Source organism: Leptidea sinapis, chromosome 2, assembly GCF_905404315.1.
Source record: "Leptidea sinapis chromosome 2, ilLepSina1.1, whole genome shotgun sequence".
Lineage (NCBI taxonomy): Eukaryota > Metazoa > Arthropoda > Insecta > Lepidoptera > Pieridae > Leptidea > Leptidea sinapis.
In genome coordinates, this window is record NC_066266.1 from 18,462,226 (window position 1) to 18,481,610 (window position 19,385).

Below are 19,385 nucleotides of genomic sequence, written 5' to 3' on the forward strand. Positions count from 1 at the left end.
TTTAAATACATACATAAATTTAAAAAATGTGTGACGTCACATCAGGAGGGGGGGGGGGTTATAAAAATGTGACAACCTGTGACAAGGACGGGGGGAGGGGTTCAAAAGTCCTAAAATTCGTGTGACGTACTTTATGGATGGCCCCATAAAGGTAAGAATATGAAATTAATAAAAATATGGTATGTTGATAATTTACAAATGATCATCCGATATAACCACTATGAATACCTCTAATGTATCCAAAAATTAGGTATAATATGTATACGCCTACAAACCCTCTTGATATTTAAAATAATAATGAGACTGAAAAATAGTGAATCTGTTGGGATATGATGATATCGACACACAAACTATTAAATATTGTGCAAAATTTATATGTAAGCCATTATGTTATATAATCAATTTAGTATTCGAAGTAGGATGTTTTCCAGAAAACCTTAAAAAATCGGTAGTTAAACCTACATTTAAGAAAGGTGATAAGTGCGATATAAATAATTACAGACACTCATCCCAATTATTTAAAAAATAATAGAGAAGGCGATAAACAGTCGAATATTATCTTTTTTCAATGAAAACGATATATTACGACAAGAACAATTCAGCTTTCGTAAAAATTGTTCAACAACATTCATTTAACCTTATTAAAAGTATCTCCGAAAGCTTAAATAATAGAATACCTGTAACAACGATCTCTCTAGATATATCTAAGGCACATGATTTAGTATTACATGAAAATTTATTGCAAAAGCTCGAAAAATACGGTATAAAAGGCTACGTGAAAAGCTTGATAAAAAGTTACCTGCAGAGTCGGCAACATCGTACCGAAATATCAATGTTACGTGACGTAGCTAGTTTTAGGTTTAATGCCGGATTATTTAAACTGTCTCACTAGACAAAAATATGAAGACCAAATTAATAATCGATTGGTTCAACAATAATAATCTAAAAATAATGCATTTTTATCTAATAATTCTACCTATAAATCTAAACATAAATTATAACGGTCAACACCTTGATAGCATTAATGTAGCAAAATTCTGGGGTACATTGGTTGACAGGCAATTAACCTGGAAACCACAATCAGAAGAAATTTGTAAAATTTAAGTACCACTGCGTAAGTTCTGTACAATATTTCCAAAAAACTAAACATTTATACACTATTTAGCTTATCACGGTTTGGTGGTTTCCATTCTTAGGTTTGGTGTAATATTCTGGGGCAATTGCTCCGAAAGAGAGGCTATATTTAAAGCCCAAAAACCATCCATCATAAAGCCATCATTAGTCTTAAGGTCACAGACAGTTGCATCCCTATCTACAAGACATACAATATACTTACTTTGATGAATGATACAAGGACACGAAAGGGGTTTATCAGGTACCTATGGTGGGTGCACCTACCTACGTCATGAAAACTAACTTAATTATGAGAAGTTGAAACCGAATTCAACTAGATGGCGTTGATTTAGTCAAGCTATTGAAATCTATTGTCAAGACAATGGTGTAAGTGGCGGAAGTTGTTATTTTTAATTTGTAAGAATCGTTTTAAAAAAATGTTTTTAAGCCAGCTGGTAGAAGACTGAAGGCTCGGTATTTTTGTGAGCTTTATACCTAATTCCTATCTAATAGACTAATACCTCTTATTTGTAAAATGTGTCCAGGTGTCGAAACATAAGTATATTTAATTTGTATTTATTTATTTATTTTTATATAAAACATCACAAAACAGAGATTTTGTTAGATCTAGCCTAACCTTGTTATTTTATAAAATGTGTTAGGTTTTAGTTTCATGCTTCAAAGTGCCGTAAAATATGAGCACCATAAAGATATGTAACGAATGAATAATTATTTATTTGAAATTAGTAAAGAACAATGGTAGTTATGTGTTAATTAAATATCTTTAAATGGTTTTATGTGTCATTATTTCATAGAGGGGAGTTATTAAATTAATAGTCTATTATATTGGAATAAAACATATACATAGGTTCAGATTTTTAGGTAGGTACTTAGATACTAGGTGATGTTATGTATTATTTCAGTGAAGTAGGCTTTAGACATATAATTAGGTGCATTTAATTATGGTTTAAGAATCTTTATTTCTCAAAAGAATTAACAATTCACTTACTGAGAAAACTTAAATTATCTTAAAAGTAAAAAGTAAGTAATTTACGTACAAAGCAAACGAGTATGAAAAGTAACAAAAGAAAGATTTACTAATATCTAATAGTACAACAAAATATAAAAACACACTAATAATATGAGAATCGGTGAGTAGTCACAATTACAATTAGTCACAAACCACTAGAACAATAAATGAAATATGGCAGCACGAACAAAGTGAACAGAACCGGATCGCGCGTCACAGAATAAGATAACTGAATATCGCTTGACATTAGGAAGGACAAGTTTGGAAAAATTTTAACTTAAAAGTATTGTGTAGTATATTGAAGTACTTACTATGGATATTTTATGTTTTTAATTATTTATAATATTATCTGTTTCAATGATTAAAAGTACTTACCCAAAGATATTAATTTTATGTTTTTAATTTGTGCTTAATTAATTCCTTTAACTTAAGGATGACATAAGTGATTTTCTTATTATTTATTTGTATCTACTTAATCTAATTTAGATGACCGAAATATTTTTAGTTATATATGATTTTAATAGCCTTTTGAAACGCAAACTATTGATGGTATCTTTTATGTCATTTGGAATATTATTATAGAGATGAGCACCTTCATACATTAAGCTATTTTTACCATAATTCGTTCTTGGTGCTCTAAGAACCAGGTTATTAGCACTCCTGAGCCATCTCTTTTGGATTTGTATCTTCTTGGTGAAAGATATTTGAGTGCGTATGTCTTTATTAAGTATTTTTCTTATAAGTAAGCAAGTCTGGAATATAAATATTTGTTTTACGCTTAATATTTTTGTATTTTTATATATTTTGTCAGTCGCCGTTGAGAAGTCTAAGCCAAATAATGTTTTTAGGAGCTTGTTTTGCCTTATTTGCAAGGTTTTTAAATTTGTTTTTGCGGCTGACCCCCAGATCTCAATCAGATACTCTAGATGTGGTTTGACTAGAGAATTGTAAATTATGTATCTTATGTTTGTTGGAAGACATTTAACACAGCCATTTAACGCACCTGTTAGAGATCGTATCGTAGAACAGACCTTCTCAATATGTGGCTTCCAGTTTAGTTGATTATCTAATATGAGACCGAGATATTTTTCACTTGATTTCTTGCATATCACTTGATTATTTATGCATAATGGTTCATAATCCGGTACCTTTTTATTTTTGGCCGCAAAGATAACGTAATTTGTCTTATCAACATTAATTGTCAGAAGGTTACTTTGAAACCACATGTTAAGACGGTCGAGATCTGTTTGTGCTTTTTGGATAACTTCCTGTATAGAATTACCAAAGTAGAATAAACATGTGTCGTCGGCATAGAGACTTAGATCTCCTTTTAGACCTAAAGCACTAACGCTATTTATGTAAACTAGAAAGAAAAGAGGTCCTAATATCGAACCCTGAGGGACTCCATACGTAATAGGTTGAGGTTTGCTTTCATTCTGGCCTATTCTAACTACTTGGTACCTATCAGAGAGGTATGACTTTACTAAGTTGAGTGCACTGCCACCAACACCGATTTCATATAATTTATTAATTAGCTTTTCATGGCTGACAGTGTCAAAAGCCTTTTTTAGATCTATAAAGACTCCAAGTGCAATTCGTTTTTGGTCAATGTTGATTCTAATGTTTGTAACTAGGTCGATTGTTGCTGACAATGTATTTGACTTAGGTCTAAACCCGTACTGTTTTTCATAAAAGAAGTTTATTGACTCGAGGTAATTTTGAAGGCGATTATAAATTACCTTTTCAAAAACTTTGGAGATGACCGGTAACACAGAAATTGGCCGATAGTTGTTAGGATTTAGCCTACTTCCACTTTTAAAGATTGGTGTCACTTTTGCAACCTTTAAACTATTTGGAAAAGTTCCTTGATTTAGGCATTTGTTTATGCAAAGTGTAAGTTCGTCTATAATTTGGGTTTTAACACAAATCAGTGATTTCGTACTGACACCATCCAGTCCAGAGCTAGTATTAGTGCTTAGTTTATCAATTATCTTATTTAGTTCATCAATTGATGTTAGTTCTAAGTGAAGTAGGGTCTTTGGGTTAACTTGGTTACGTGTTTCTTCGTACGGTTGAGCGTGATGGTAGTTAGTGGGAACAGAACTAGCCAATTGAGATCCTATAGTAGAGAAAAATATGTTAAAATGTTCGCAGATATCCTTTTCGTTTGCTATTTCTCCAATTTCGGTCTCTAGCTTCAGTGGCTTAGAGTTTTCTTTGGATTTATTAAGAGAGAGAGAGTTGATTAGGTTCCACATTTTAGATGGCTTTTTTATGCAGTTTATAAACTGTTTCTTGTAGTACGAGCTCTTGGCTTGACTGATTTCTCTACTTACTTTATTACGATGATCTTTAAACGTTTTTTCTATAATTTTATCATTAGGTTTCTTTCTAAAGTCCACCCAAAGTATATTTCTCTCGTTAATCAGGTTTAATATTTCTTTGTTTATCCAGTCTTGCCTAGGAGGATTTAAAATTTTATATTTAGTAACTTGACATTTCTTAAGGCTGGTTAGTAACGTCCGTTCTAAAACTGCATAGTCATGGTCAATATTTAGATTTTTATTTTCCTGTATGATTTTATATAGCTTTGTGTAGTCAGTTGCAGTATATTTAGTCTTTTCAGTGGGTTTGGGTTGATATTGGTAAATTTCTAAGTACATCTGCTTATGGTCTGACATCGCAGATTCTATTATGCTTAGATTATACTTAATGTCCTTTATATTGGTACACACATGATCCAGTATAGTTTTAGATGTCCCAGTTTCTCTAGTGCAAAAGATTTTGCTAATTTTGTTCAGAATGTTAAATCCATTTTCCTTCAGGAAAATTTTAAATTGCTTCGTGCTGTCATCAGTTTTGAGCAGATCATAGTTAAAATCACCAAGAATAAGGGCTCAATTAAGTGGTTTTAATAGGATGTTGTAATTTTTATAACTTCAAAGAAAAAAGAGGCTATCGTTATTTTATTATGTACTTCTTTTATTTTACTCTTTACACAGACATGTCTGAAGGAGGTCAAGTATTTTTTTATTTGAAACAAGCCCGGGCGGAGCATCTTTAAGAAACCAGGACGACCGACGGCCAATAACACCGACGACAGTTAGAGCAGGTCCAAATGTAAGTCTAGTTTCTGTTTTTATTTTTATAACATAAAACGTATAAACCTTCACTATACGATAACCTTTTTTCAGAATAAATTTTCTTTGTTAGGTACATTCCTCATTTAGAACTGTAATCTGATGATGATATTTGTGAAAATTTATTGAAGTAGGCGTTACTTTGTGGAAATCCATTATTATCCAAATGATTTGAGTTTTTTTTAGTGTTAATTTCGCCAATATTCGTCTATAAACAATTCGACAAGTGTTTCGCCTCTACACGAGGCATCCTCAGGACGTGTTGTCTCCCAAAATCTGGCATGAGAGAGAGAGAGACTCACAAGACTAGACGGAGTATTGAGACTGGTTGGCATATTTGGTAATTAAAAAAACAATTACCACATGAGCCGAGAAAACATAATTCAAACTGCTTGCACGTGTCTTTCCGCAATTCTTCGATAATGTTCATTAATTTATTTTATGATTCAAGAAAACAAAAAACGTTTCTATTAAAGATAATGTTAAATTAAAGTTTTGCATATATCCTTATCTATTTGTCGAAACTCCTAAATCTTTCCTACAAACGCCGAGAGGACAGTAACACGCACTTTAGCGATCCGGATCGGAGTTCCTAGATGATAAGTGACAAAATTGATTCTTTTCAAATCAAAAATTGATTCAAAAAGAGAGAGAAAAAAGAAAAAAAAGAAGAAAGCAAAGACGATGGTGGATGATTACAATACATAGAAATCGCACAAGGTACTGCTTTAGAACTATTATTTGGGCTTTAATTTGCCGTGTTATTTAATTTTACTTAAAAATTTTTATTCGTTTCAGACAATTTATAGAAAAAAAATTTAATGAGCTTTTTTACGAACCATCAAGGGAGTTTCATAACTTCTGCCGCATGAGTTTCACAGATTTTGAGTATTTGCTAGACAAAATTTCTCCTCTGATTTCGAAACAAGATACGGACTTCTACCAGCGAAATATCGTCTAGCAATAACACTAAGGTTTATCGCAAGTGGTGACAGTTATAAAAGTTTATACTATTTATTCAAAGTGTCTCCCCAAGCAATATCACAAATTATACCTGAAGTCTGCAAAGCAATTAATGATGTTCTAAGAAATGAAATAAAGGTGAGTTGTTTTTTATAATTTTTTATTTTTATTATCAATAATTTGAAATGAAAAATTAATTCATGAAAAATTAAGCCGATTAAACTATCTCAATTTTTACGATCGAAGTCTTCATAAGCTTTAATTAAAGCTTCATTTACACGGTTTGTTTCTGTTCTTTGGGAAATCAACTCATTGGATATTATTTGAATGGTAGGAGTAGAATTTGATGAGCCCGATTGGTTGAAATAAACGGGATTTTGAGAAGTGAATGGTTGGGGTGAATTGATTACCAATGGTAAATACTGTGACGTTTGGGCGGTTGATAGCTGGTTTGAACCTAAAACTAAAGTATTTGGCAAAGGTTCAGAAGGTTCACGAGGTTTCGGAAGATGACGGTCGATATGGAGCCGATGGTGAATTATTTGGCAAAGGTTCGGTATATGATGTTTGGGAAGTTGATGGTCGTATTGGAATTGGTGAAGTTTTTGGTAATGGCATACTTCATACAATTTGCTCAATTTGTTTTTGCCGCTCACCGCTTTGCGCGCCGCAGACCGCGCCGCAGGTGACTGTGGCCAAGGGGTAAAGGCTATTGTTACAAGTATCAACAATAGCAATCTAACTACTGGACTATTTTTTGATAACTCGAAAGCCTTCGACTTGGTCTCCCACGATCTGCTACTAGATAAGCTTGAATTAATCGGTATCAGGGGTCCTACACTTCAGTGGATAGAATTATATCTTAGCAACAGGCAACAATGTGTTGTTATTGATAAAATAGATGACAATGGAGATATGGTCCCTTTCTTGTCGTTATAGTTATTTAGGACTTTATGTATTACAGATTTTCATTCCGTGATGGGCTCGTTAAATATATTTTATCAAAATGTGCGTGGTCTTCGAACAAAAACTGTAGAATTCTACAGAAGGGATTTGTAGCAGCGAGTTATTCGACGACCGGTACCTTGTGTGGCGACAAGATAGGGACTACGAGGCTCGAGCGCAAGCCCTCGGAGGTGGAGTGCTTATCGCTGTACGGCGTGAGCTTGCAGCACAGGATCACCCTGACTGGTGCTCCTCAGCAGAGGATTTGTGGGTTACGCTCTCGCTTACTCGGATCAGACAGATAGGTACTTTTAAGCTACACATTTGTACGGTTTATCTCTGTAATCAAAACTTAGGTAACACTCTTTCTTTACAAATAGCAAACTTTTCTAACAAACTGACAGATTTAGTTTTAAGCCATCCAACGGATAAATTTCTTATTGCTGGAGATTTTAATTTGCCGAATATTGTATGGAATCAGGCTGACGACGGGTGTTCTCTTTAACCATCGAACATACAAGGCGAGCATCAATTTGAATTACTAGATATTTCTCTTTATGTAACTTGGCACAATATAATTTTATCTCTAATATCAATAACAGAATCCCAGATTTGATCTTGTCTACCTATGATAATATCTCTGTAACTTTTCCCATCTGCCCCCTTGTAAGTGAAGATCAACACCACAAAGCACTGAGCATTAAACTCGATTACATTCAATTACCCAAGCTCACATCCAACCCGTACCTTAAATATAAATATAACACAGGAGATTATCCAGCCATTAATTCCAGTTTATATAGTATAAACTGGAATTCCGAGTTTCAAAATAAAAACCTAATTGAATCAGTAAATCTACTTTATTTATTTTTGAATGATCTTCGAAGTAAATACATAAAATGTAAAATTATTAATCCCAATCGCAGAATTCTCTGATCAAACTCTTGAACGAAAGAAACAAATATCGCTCGAAATTCAAAAGATATCATAATCTAGCTGATTTAAACTCTTTCAATATACTTACACAACGGTTTAAGCTTCTAGAAAAAGAAATGTACTCCAAATTTATATCCAATATTGAAACGAAACCTTAACATTAACAAGAACCCTAAATCTTTTTGGTCATATATTAAACTTAAGACACAATCGAACTCATACCCATCCATTCTCAACCTGGGTAACCAATCATCCGGAGAAGGTGATGTAATAATATGTGATATGTTCGGAAATATTTTCAGTCCAACTTTACTGAACCATCCCATCATTCAATTACATATTATGATCCAGAGCTAACTGATAGAACATGCGGCGTCGCACCAATTGAAATAACAGAAAAAGATGTGCTTAAGCATCTTAAATCTGTGGATTTAAAGAAATCATCTGGCCCAGACAACATTTTAATTTACAAATGTGCTGAAAGTCTTAAGTTACCTTAAACCATGCTGTATAAGCGCTCATTGGAAGAGGGGGTAGTACCTTTTCAATGGAAAGCAACGCTCATTACCCCAATCCACAAAAAAGGCCCCAAAGACAAAATAGAAAACTACAGACCTATTTCAATTATTTTTTTATTTTCAGAGCTATTTTTTAAGTTGTGCGTCTTTGCAAAAATTTTAGAAAAAATTGTATGTGACCAATCATATTACTCGCTTAAACATACTTTCTGCGATGAACAGCACGGTTTTCTAAAGGGTAGGTCTACCACGTCTAACCTGCTAGTGTGTTGTCAGTTTTTATCAAAACATATATCGGAGCCAGCGCAGGTTGACGTTATTTATACTGACTACAGCAAATGTTTTGACAAAATTGACCACCACCTCTTACTTCAAAAACTAAGCCGAGCTGGTATTCGTGGGAACTTGTTCAGGTGGTTTTCGTCGTATGTACATAACAGATGTCAAACGGTTGTTCTCAATGGTGTTACCTCTGCTCCAATGTCAACCCCATCAGGTGTTCCTCAGGGATCTCTCTTAGGGCCTCTTCTTTTCGTTATCTTTATTAATGACATATCTCAGTGTTTCAAATTCTCTAAAATCCTACTTTATGCTGATGATATGAAAATTTTATGTCCCATCAGAAACATTCATGACCCGATACATCTCCAGACCGACTTAGACTGTTTTGATAATTACTGCAACATCAATAAATTGGCTTTAAATATTTCCAAATGCTTTGTCTGCTCATTTACGCGAAAAAATTCCCCTATCACCTATTAAAAAATCATACCTAAGCAGGGTTAAGAGCACCAGAGACTTAGGTATTATCTTCGACTCAAAATTACTTTTTTACGAACACGTGGATTCTATTATAAAAAAAAGCATCGAAGGCGTTAGGTTTCATTCTCAGAACGTCATCGAAGTTCTGTTCTCTTAAAACCATTAAAATTCTGTACTGTGCATATGTACGGAGCCACCTCGAATACGGTTCACAAGTATGGAATCCCCAATATAATGTCTACATTAACCGTATTGAAAGAACACAAAAAAAGTTTGTGAAATTCCTTCAACACCGAGCCGTATCGTTTTCACATACCTACTTTGACAGGTGTAAAAAAGTAAGATCGACTGTGCAGAGTTACTTAGCATGCTTGGACTAGTAGCGCATGACTTTCCAATTCGTAACCCTAGCCTTTTACATACTCCCATGGCGAGGTGTAACTATCGTGCAAATAACTTCATTACTAGATCCTGCAGAACATACAACGACTTGTCAAATGACGTAGATCTAGATTTATTTTCTACATCTAATACTAAATTGAAAATAACTTTTACTAATAAGTTCTTCCAATTTAAATAATTGTATTAATATAGTTTTAAAGCGTAAAATTAAATTATATCATTAATTCTACATAAATGTGGAAACTTTTAAGTAGCCTTCATTAGTTTTAATTATTTCATAAGTTATAATTGTAAGCTAGCTGTAAGTCTCCCAAATATTAATAAATAGAAATAAAAAATAAAATAATTACCAATCACATGAATGAATATATACCTTAAATTTGTTTTCCAAAATTATCCAGTACTTACAAGTTATTCATCCACATGGTATGGTAATATATTCGTGAATTCAAGAGTCCGCGTAGTATATAATTCATCAAATAAATACGGAGCCACGGGAAGAAGTCTATCTAGTTCAAGTTACAGACCGAACTTAATCTCCGAAGTTTCATGACGCACATCGACAGATGAATTCCAATATTATTGAAAGTGATGACATTCGACTGCTAAATTCCAACATTATCGAAAGAGATGACGACATTCGATTGATAAATTCCAATATTATCGAAGAGATGACGACATTCGACAGATAAATTCTAATATTATCGAAAGAGATGAGAACGAGCGACATATATCAGATACCTTCGACAGTAACGACATCAGTAAAGAGGCTGATCCAAAAGGCATCATTGATGATGGATCGATTACGATACAACACAAAAATAGCGATAGGCAGATTGCGTCATCAGGAACCAATACGTACGGATCAGACACTGAACAAAATATCAACTTTTTTGAAAACTTAAACGGAATAGAAATAACCTCCCTTGAATCAAACACCGTTCAACTTGAAAATACCTATTACAAATATTATTCAACTGGTAATAATACCTACGGGTCTGTCACGAAACAAATTACAATGTCTACAGCCGGACTCATTCGATAGGTGATAGCTTATATGGATCGAGTACTCTTCAGAAAAATCATGTCATCATTCAAACGAATTCGAGTGGTAGTAGCTCATATGGATCATTCACCGAATAAAATAACAACACCTATGGAGGATCTAAATCCAAAGATGGTACTATGCATGGATTGAACATAATTTTAAAGGGGAACATATTTAAGAAGAAAAATATTTATCTGATAAAGCAACGGATCTCGGACGACGTCACAAAATGTTTGCTGATAATAATATCAGTGTTAAGCTTTCTTTAAGTAACAAAGCTGTATTTCATAAATAAAGGTATTGTACTGTAAAAAATTCAATCATTTTCGTTCCATTAATTACCCTTTATGAAATTATAAGTTGAGGTACTACGATCAGATAAGACTACACCACCTCAGCCATCCTGGTGCGCGTGGAAGCGGTCGCCTCTAATCAGCAAAGGCTGCCGTGCTTGGACACACTCCTGCGGTCAGTGCCAACGCGGGAAGGTTTCACGTCACGTCTTATCGTCTCTGAGCAATTATCCCATTCCGACAGCACGCTTTCTAATATCCAATGATAAGATTATGAGAAGATGATCGATGACGTACATTCAGCAGTTGTCACAGGCTGGATATCCAGAAATATTTAACCTATGACTTTTTGAAATTAAAATAATGTTCAATAACCTATGACTTTTTTGAAATTACAATAATGTTCAATAAAAATACTAGTCGAAGGTTCCTATCTACGCGGTATTTACGCTATTATTACTTAATGTTCCAGAGTTTTCAAATAGCTGTTCTAATATATTCGTGAATTCAGAGTCCGCGCAGTATGTAATTCTTGAAATTAATACGGAGTCAAAGGAAGAAGTCTATCTGGTTCAAGTAACAGACCGAACTCGATCGCCAAAGTTTCATGACTCACATCGACAGATAAATTCAAATTTTATTGAAAGTGATGACATTCGACACATAAATTCCAATAATATCAAAAGAGATGACGATATTTGACAGATAAATTCCAATATTATCGAAAGAGATGACACCGAGCGACATATCGTCGCCTCAGTTCAACAGGGTTCTATCTAGCATTTTTACGATTTTTCATTTTATTTTTTTAAATCGTAGCCCGTCTCTCAAGGTTTCTATCGGCATCAATGACTGTCAAAAAATTGTCTGTGGTTCGCAAGATATTGACGAAACAAAAAGTTCTATGTAATTTTTTTTAATTTTTTATGCATCAAGGTTCCATGTTAAATATTGTATGACAGATAGAACTATGTTTTACAAATTTGGCTACACTTAGATAGGACCTGTCAAAATGGAAGAACGGAGTGTTTTGTGTCAAAATAACAGGAGAAATTATTAATATCGCTGCGAAAACTGATGGAAATCCAGTAAATCAGCCTGCAAACCACGAACAGGTGATTTTAGATGAAGAAACTGGTGAATTCCGATCAGAACCTGTTCACTTTTTCACAGAATTTTCTACAAATTTTATAGTTATCAATATTCATGTCTACATTTTATTTCAGAGTTGAAGAAGAGCAAAACAAGAAAACGTCTAAGGAAACCAGGCCAATGGCAAAGAAACGTGAATAGAAAACTACACCAATCGGGGGAAGCCTATGTTTCAAGTGGAGGGAAGCAGGTCCCAAAAAAGTGTGTTGCTAATTTAAAAGATTGATTTTCTTCCTGTAAATATAACTGCAGCAAAGCAATAACTGAAAGTCAGCTGGATATATTCACATCCTACTATAATATGGCATTTCAGATAGAAAAATATCACTATATACTTCAAACTACAGAAATGAAACGGAAGAAACGCTCCACAACAGGAACAACAAATAAAAAGTACTCATACTTTTATTATTTTGAAATTCAAGGTACACGTATCAAAGTGTGTAAAAAGTTTTACCTTGGGACATTGGCAATTTCCCAAAAGACTATTTATGGTGTTCATCAAAAGAAAGATTCAAATACTGGTGCACCACAGAGAGATCTCAGGGGATGTCATAATAACCAAGCCAGCATTCCAGAAGTTTATAAGAACCAAGTTCGAGAACACATTCGATCTTACTTAGTAGTCGAGTCACATTATTGCCGTTCATCTACGCAAAGACAGTATCTGGACTCAAAGACTTCATTGAATATTACAAAAATGCACGAACAGTATGTAGAAAAATATAAAGAAGATAAAACGAAACCTGTCATAAAAATGCATTTGATTTCAAAAAATTTAAATGAAGAGTTTAATTTGACATTTTTAATGCCGAAGAAAGACAGGTGTGATAAATGTTCTGAGTGGGAAATGGCTAAAAATGAAAATCTGTTGACCGAGGAAATGAATGAAATTTACACCAAGCACCAGGAGGAGAAAAAAGATATGAGAGTTCAAAGAAACATTGATCGCAAATCTGATGTAGATGTTTTATGTTTTGATCTACAAAATGTTCTAACATGTCCTCAAGCTGACGTTGGCTCCTTCTTTTGCAAAAGCAAGCTGAATGTTTATAACCTAACAGCACATTTTTCAAGAACCAAAAAAATTTATTGCTGCTTATGGAGTGAAGTTTTGAGTGGTAGATCGGGTAATGATTTGGCTAGTGCTTAGCAGAAAATCCTTAAAGCACTGTATGAAGATCACCCTGATATTAAAAAACTTATATTATGGTCCGATTCCTGTGTTCCTCAAAACCGAAATTCTATTATGTCTTATGCCACACCAGACTTCTTAAAAGAAAATGAAAATATTGAGGAAATCCCTGTTAAATACTGGACGCCTGGTCATTCTGGCATCCAAGAAGTGGACACTGTCCACTCCTGTATTGAACGGGTGTTAACTCATTTAGAATATTATTCACTGGTATCGTTAGTAAGGATTCTGAAAAAAGTCAACAGATATAATCCATACAGGATTATTCAACTAATTAAAGAAGATATTAAAGATTTTGCTGCATGTTGAAAGGTTTTGGGCTCTGACAGAGTACCATACACAAAAGTGACGGCTTTGAAGTTTACACAATGTTATTTTAGTGTATATTACAAGACAAGTCATAGTGATGAAGATTATACGCAAGTAAACATTCTTGGAGCAATTGAAAATCGAAGAAGTGTCCGGTCAAATCGCCAAGTTATCCAATTTCCTAGAGACCTACCCACTCCTGTTACTATGAGATCTGTGAAAAAAGGATTACCTGACCAAAAGTGGCAGCTCTCAAGTCGATGCTGCAATGGATGCCTTTGATAGATAGAGCATACTATGATGCTCTTTTCAGGGAAATAGGGGTTTGAAATATTATTTAATTTTAGGCAAATTGAGTTATATATGAGGGCGCCATATATGAGTGATTTTAAGCGTATTTCAAAAGCTCCATAACAGCATTCAACAAAATTAAGTGGTTTTCTGTCGCAAATAAGTTTACTGTAATTCAAATTTTGAGGAATTCATAGGTAAAAAAAAAGCAAGCCACTTTTCATAAGCATAATAAATGTAGTAGTCTATTTCAACAAATAACAACAACTGTTTATTGATAACATATTAAAAAAAAGTGTGTAAATAATATCACAATAACACAATGAAGAAAAGAGGACGGTTTCTAGTAGACTTAGCACTAAGTGAACATCAAAACCAGGAAAACGACTCCCGCGCGGCAAACACATGTCGAGATAACCTCCAAACATCGAATCCTAGTCCATGCCCGACTATTGCAGGAAGTCCTAATGTTGTTTCTGAACTTCTAGCATTAATGGATTGGAGCTGCACAGATCATCAAGAGATAAACATTTTTAATGTACAGGTATTCATAAGTTAATTGTTCCAATATTACAAATTCTCCTACAGTTAACTGACAGTTATTTTAATTTTAATACAGATTTATATCGAGAATGAAAATGAAAATATTTGTTCAAACACCACAATTGACAAATCTGTCGGCCGGTGTGAAGAAACTCCGATGGTAAATGAGGTATTTAACCGCTACTTAATCTTACTTTGTCTCATTAAATTTTTTTCATCATTTATAACTTACAGTTACTTACATCTTTATTTTAATTCAGATTTCGATTGAGAATGAAAATATTTGTGCTAACACAACTGACAAATCTGTCGGGCAATGTAAAGTAACTGCGATTGTAAATGAGATTTTGTTCGAGTATGAAAATGTTTCTGCTAACACCGAAACCGGCAACTTTATGGGCCAACCTTTTGAAACTCTTATTTCAAATGAGATTTCTGTGAACCAGGACATGCAAATTATTCAAAAGCAGACTGAAACTGATGACATTGTCTGCCAGGCATCTGAGTCAATTCAGGACTTGGTAATCTTACAAAACGTAGAAATAGAAGACGTCACAGTATTGTACACAGTACCTGCATTTACAAAAAAAGGAACCATAAGGCTGCCAGTCCACCAGAGCGGAGCGAGGCAGCGGAGCCGAGAAACGGAGAAATATTAACCAATAGGATTGCACAAAATCTCCGCTCCTCTTAAGTGGACAGGGACTTGCGAGCTAGTTTAAAATTTCATATAAAACCGGTATGCGGAGCGGGGAAACGGAGCGGGGAAACGTGCGGGGATGCGGAGCGGGGAAACGGAGCGGGGAAACGGAGCGGGGAAACGTGCGGGGATGCGGAGCGGGGAAGCGAGTGCGGGCGCGGGCGCACTTTGCGCCGGCAGTGTGCCGCCGTATTCCGACCAGTGCGTATGTGACCGAAGATAATGGATGAAAAACTTATTGAAAGTGTGAAAAAGTTTCCGTGCATTTGGAACACATCTTCAGAATTTTACAAATGCAACGAAACAAAAGATGCTGCGTGGGACCAAATTATCATTGAAACAAACATATCGGATGGTAAATAATATGTATCTTTATTCTATAATACCTTCTAGTAGGTACATATTGATATCTTTTTTTTTATTTAACAAAATAGCCTATATAATGTAATAGCCTAAATAGTTAAATAATGTCCGCAGCTGGCCAAATTATCTATATCTGTCTCACATCACTGACTATTATAGATTCTTTTCAAAATTCGAGTATCTTGCCATGGTACCTTCCCCTGATTATTAAAGTATGAACAATACATTTCACGAACTTGATAACCATCGTTACTAGAATGTTGTGTTTCTATAATATCACAGACTGATAATAATGATTGCTCCATGTTATTTTCAATATTGTTTATATAATTAGGTTGTCTTTGAATTAAATAATTGTGCAAAACACATGTTGCTTTTATTACCTTGTCAACTGTTTCTATTTTGCATTCAAAATCTTTATGATACACGTACCACTTTCTCGTCAATACACCGAAAGTTGCCTCAACAATACGACGTGCTCTTGATAATCGGTAATTAAAATTTTTTTTTTCTGCGTTAAGTCCATCACGTGGGTAAGGCCTCATAAAATTTTCCATTAATGGAAAAGCTTCGTCTCCTATAAATACGAACGGCATTTTTGCTCCACCTTGATAAAATGGTACCGGCTGAGGTAAATTCAATCTCTTTTCTTTTAGACTATTTCCGAAAATGCTGTTATCAAAAATTCCTGCATCAGAAAATCTTCCCATAGATCCCACATCAGCCATTATGATTTTCCTTTTGGCATCAGCTAAACACATCAATACTACAGAAAATCTCTTTTTGTAGTTGAAAAACGAGGACCCGGTTTTCGAGGGAGCCTTGATATATACGTGCTTGCCATCAAGAGCACCTATACAATTTTTAAATTGCCATAGTTCATCAAAATCTTTTGCGATTTCTTTCCAGTCGTTTTCTGTTGGTTGTGACATGACAAGAGGTTGCAATATATTCCATAAAGCATCACAAACCTCCTCAACAATTCTTGATACACTTTTCAATCCAATTCTAAAATTCTCTCCCATCGTTGTAAATGACTGGCCGGTTGCTAAATACCTAAAAAAAAACGTATTTAATTGTACTTCGCGTAAGTGATGTAATATTTTTGTCATAAATAGACCATGTAATACATTTTTGTGTTTGTTGATTGTTTCAGTTACAACTGCCAAGTCGCGATGGAAACAACTGAGAGATAACCATCGGGATGCCTTAAAAAGACAAAATGCAACAAGGAGTGGACAGGCTAGAAAACAACGAAAAGAATGGAAATATCAAAAAGCCATGTCATTTTTATTGCCTTACATGAGTAACAGAGACCGGTCAACAAATTTTACGCCCCTGGACCACTCAGTAAGCGAAACTTCAAATCCGCCAAATACCATTGAAGAGAGTTCACGGGAATCATGCAATTTTTTGCCATCAAATTCAAATAATCTTCCTTCTGCCGATGATCCTAAGAATCCAACAGCTTCGGAATCTCTTCCATCAACATCCAAAAAAAGAAAGAACGATGAAATTCTAGATTATTTAAAAAAAAATCAAGAACGCCGCGAAGTGTTGGAACGAGAACGGATAGAACTTAAAAACATGATGTCAGCCAGTGATAAATACGATGAAATAGACTTATTTTTTTTAAATTTGGCTGCATCGACAAAAAAGCTGCCGTATTATTTTCAACTTCAAATTAAAAAAACCTGCTTTAATGCGGTAATGTCAGCTGAAGAAAGTAATCTTCAACATAGTTGGTATTCTCCGAATAATTATGGTTATTCTACAGGCTCAACACCTACATCAGATAACATCAACACTAGTATCGATACTCCTAGTGCTTCAGATAATATCAACACTAGTATCAATATTCCTAGTGCTTCAGATAATATCAACACTAGTCTTAATATTCCTAGTGCTTCAGATAATACCAACACTAGTGTCAACATTCCTAGTGCTTCAGATAATATTAACACTAGTATCATTAATCCTAGCGCTTTACAAATTCCAACAACCCAGGATATTGAAACATCTGCAGCAGAGCCAACAGAACCCAATGAAAATGCGGTCAATTTTGAGACAGATTACGATTTTTAAATTAATATAACATGGCTTCTATAACTGTATGCAAAAATAAAAGTTACTTTGATTTAAAATGTGTACTTACTTTAAACACACCGCTAATCTTTCACGGCTACTAATTGAATTTCTGTAATTTGTGTCTTGTTTCCGAATATATGGTTCAATCAGGGAGTGAAGTTCATAAAAAGTACATCTTGAAACTCTATAAGAATTTTCGAAAGTTTCTTCATCAGCTGTTTGGAAAAAAGTAAAATATTCACTGTGTTCTGAACGATGTTTGATATGATTTCTTAACCAAAATCTATGTTTCCTCATAGAATTGTTCAAATGGTATATGGTAAGTATTTCGGCTTCTTCTGACTCCAACGCTTCTTCCTCAAGCAATGTAAGGTAATAATGTATCAACTTTTTCGATGGCATGTCTGCTATCACTGACATTTCGCGTAGAATTAAACCAATCGCCCCACGCCGGGAGCTCGAAATCACTCGTCGCGTACTTGCTGCCTAGCTCCGCATATTGAAAAACACAGCAACTCCGCTCCGCATTACTTCCTCACTCCGCTCCGCAGCCTCGCTCCGCTCCGGTGGACAGTCACAGTACGCAACTCCACTCCGCATTAGTCCGTTTCTCGGCTCCGCTGCCTCGCTCCGCTCTGGTGGACTGGCAGCCTAAGAAAACGGAAACCCTGTAAAAAACTCATTTATGATGGTAAATTTAAAATTCATTTAAATTCATTCAATTTGATCATTCATAAACCCAAAATTTCAAAAATAATCAGGAGCAAATAAAAAAGCAGAAACGCATCGAAAAGCACTCACTTCGTGAGGCTCCGTGCGTAAGAAAAGGTTGTAAACTGAAATGCATAACAAAAATTCCGGAAGAACGTCGGAAAAAAATCAACACTAACTTTGTGAGTATGACATGGAATTAACAACACACATTTTTAATAGGACTTACCTCGAAAGCAAATGTCAAGAGGCACTACTCTTCTCCTACTGCAGATGAAGGACATAAGAGGAATATATCAATAAAATACTTCTTGCTTAGCGAAAAGGGGCAGCGTGAAGATGTGTGTAAATCGTTTTTCCTGACCACGTTAGGATTTCACGAAAAAAACGATAGCGTGTTCTACAAACTCTTGTCAAAAAAAGAAGAAGTAGGTCCGTAAGTGTTGCAGCAGACGGACGAGGAAAAGCACCAGCAGTGAATAAAATTGATCGTCAATTCATATTCGAACAAATTGAGTCATATAATCCCTCAGTTTCTCATTACCGCCGGGAGCACGCCCCGAACATACGCTATTTACCTAGCGACCTTACTGTCACAGACATGCAGCAAAACTTTTTAAGAAGAACCCGCACATGAAAATATCGTATTTTTTATGCAGTAAAGTTGTAAAAAATATGCCTATACATTTCACAAAACTTGGTCATGAGGAGTGGGAAGACTGTGAAGATTTTAAATTACACGACAAAGATCACACAAAACACCCACAAAATCATACCGCAACGTGTACAAATTGTGCAGAATACTTGAAACATCTAAAAACAGCTGGACAGTCTTGAGTTGCTTATAAGTTGGACGCAGAAAAAGATTTTACAGACACAGACA

General features: G+C 34.7%; 1 protein-coding gene across 1 annotated transcript; it reads left to right on the plus strand.

The window, feature by feature from the left end:
* Window positions 1-16,798: 16,798 nt before the first annotated feature.
* On the plus strand, window positions 16,799-17,788 carry LOC126973313 (uncharacterized; the record flags this gene model as incomplete). The annotated part of the gene is made up of 1 exon (XM_050820526.1): window positions 16,799-17,788. A coding segment is annotated over one exon (990 nt), but the record flags the coding sequence as incomplete, so codon positions are not given.
* Window positions 17,789-19,385: the final 1,597 nt, after the last annotated feature.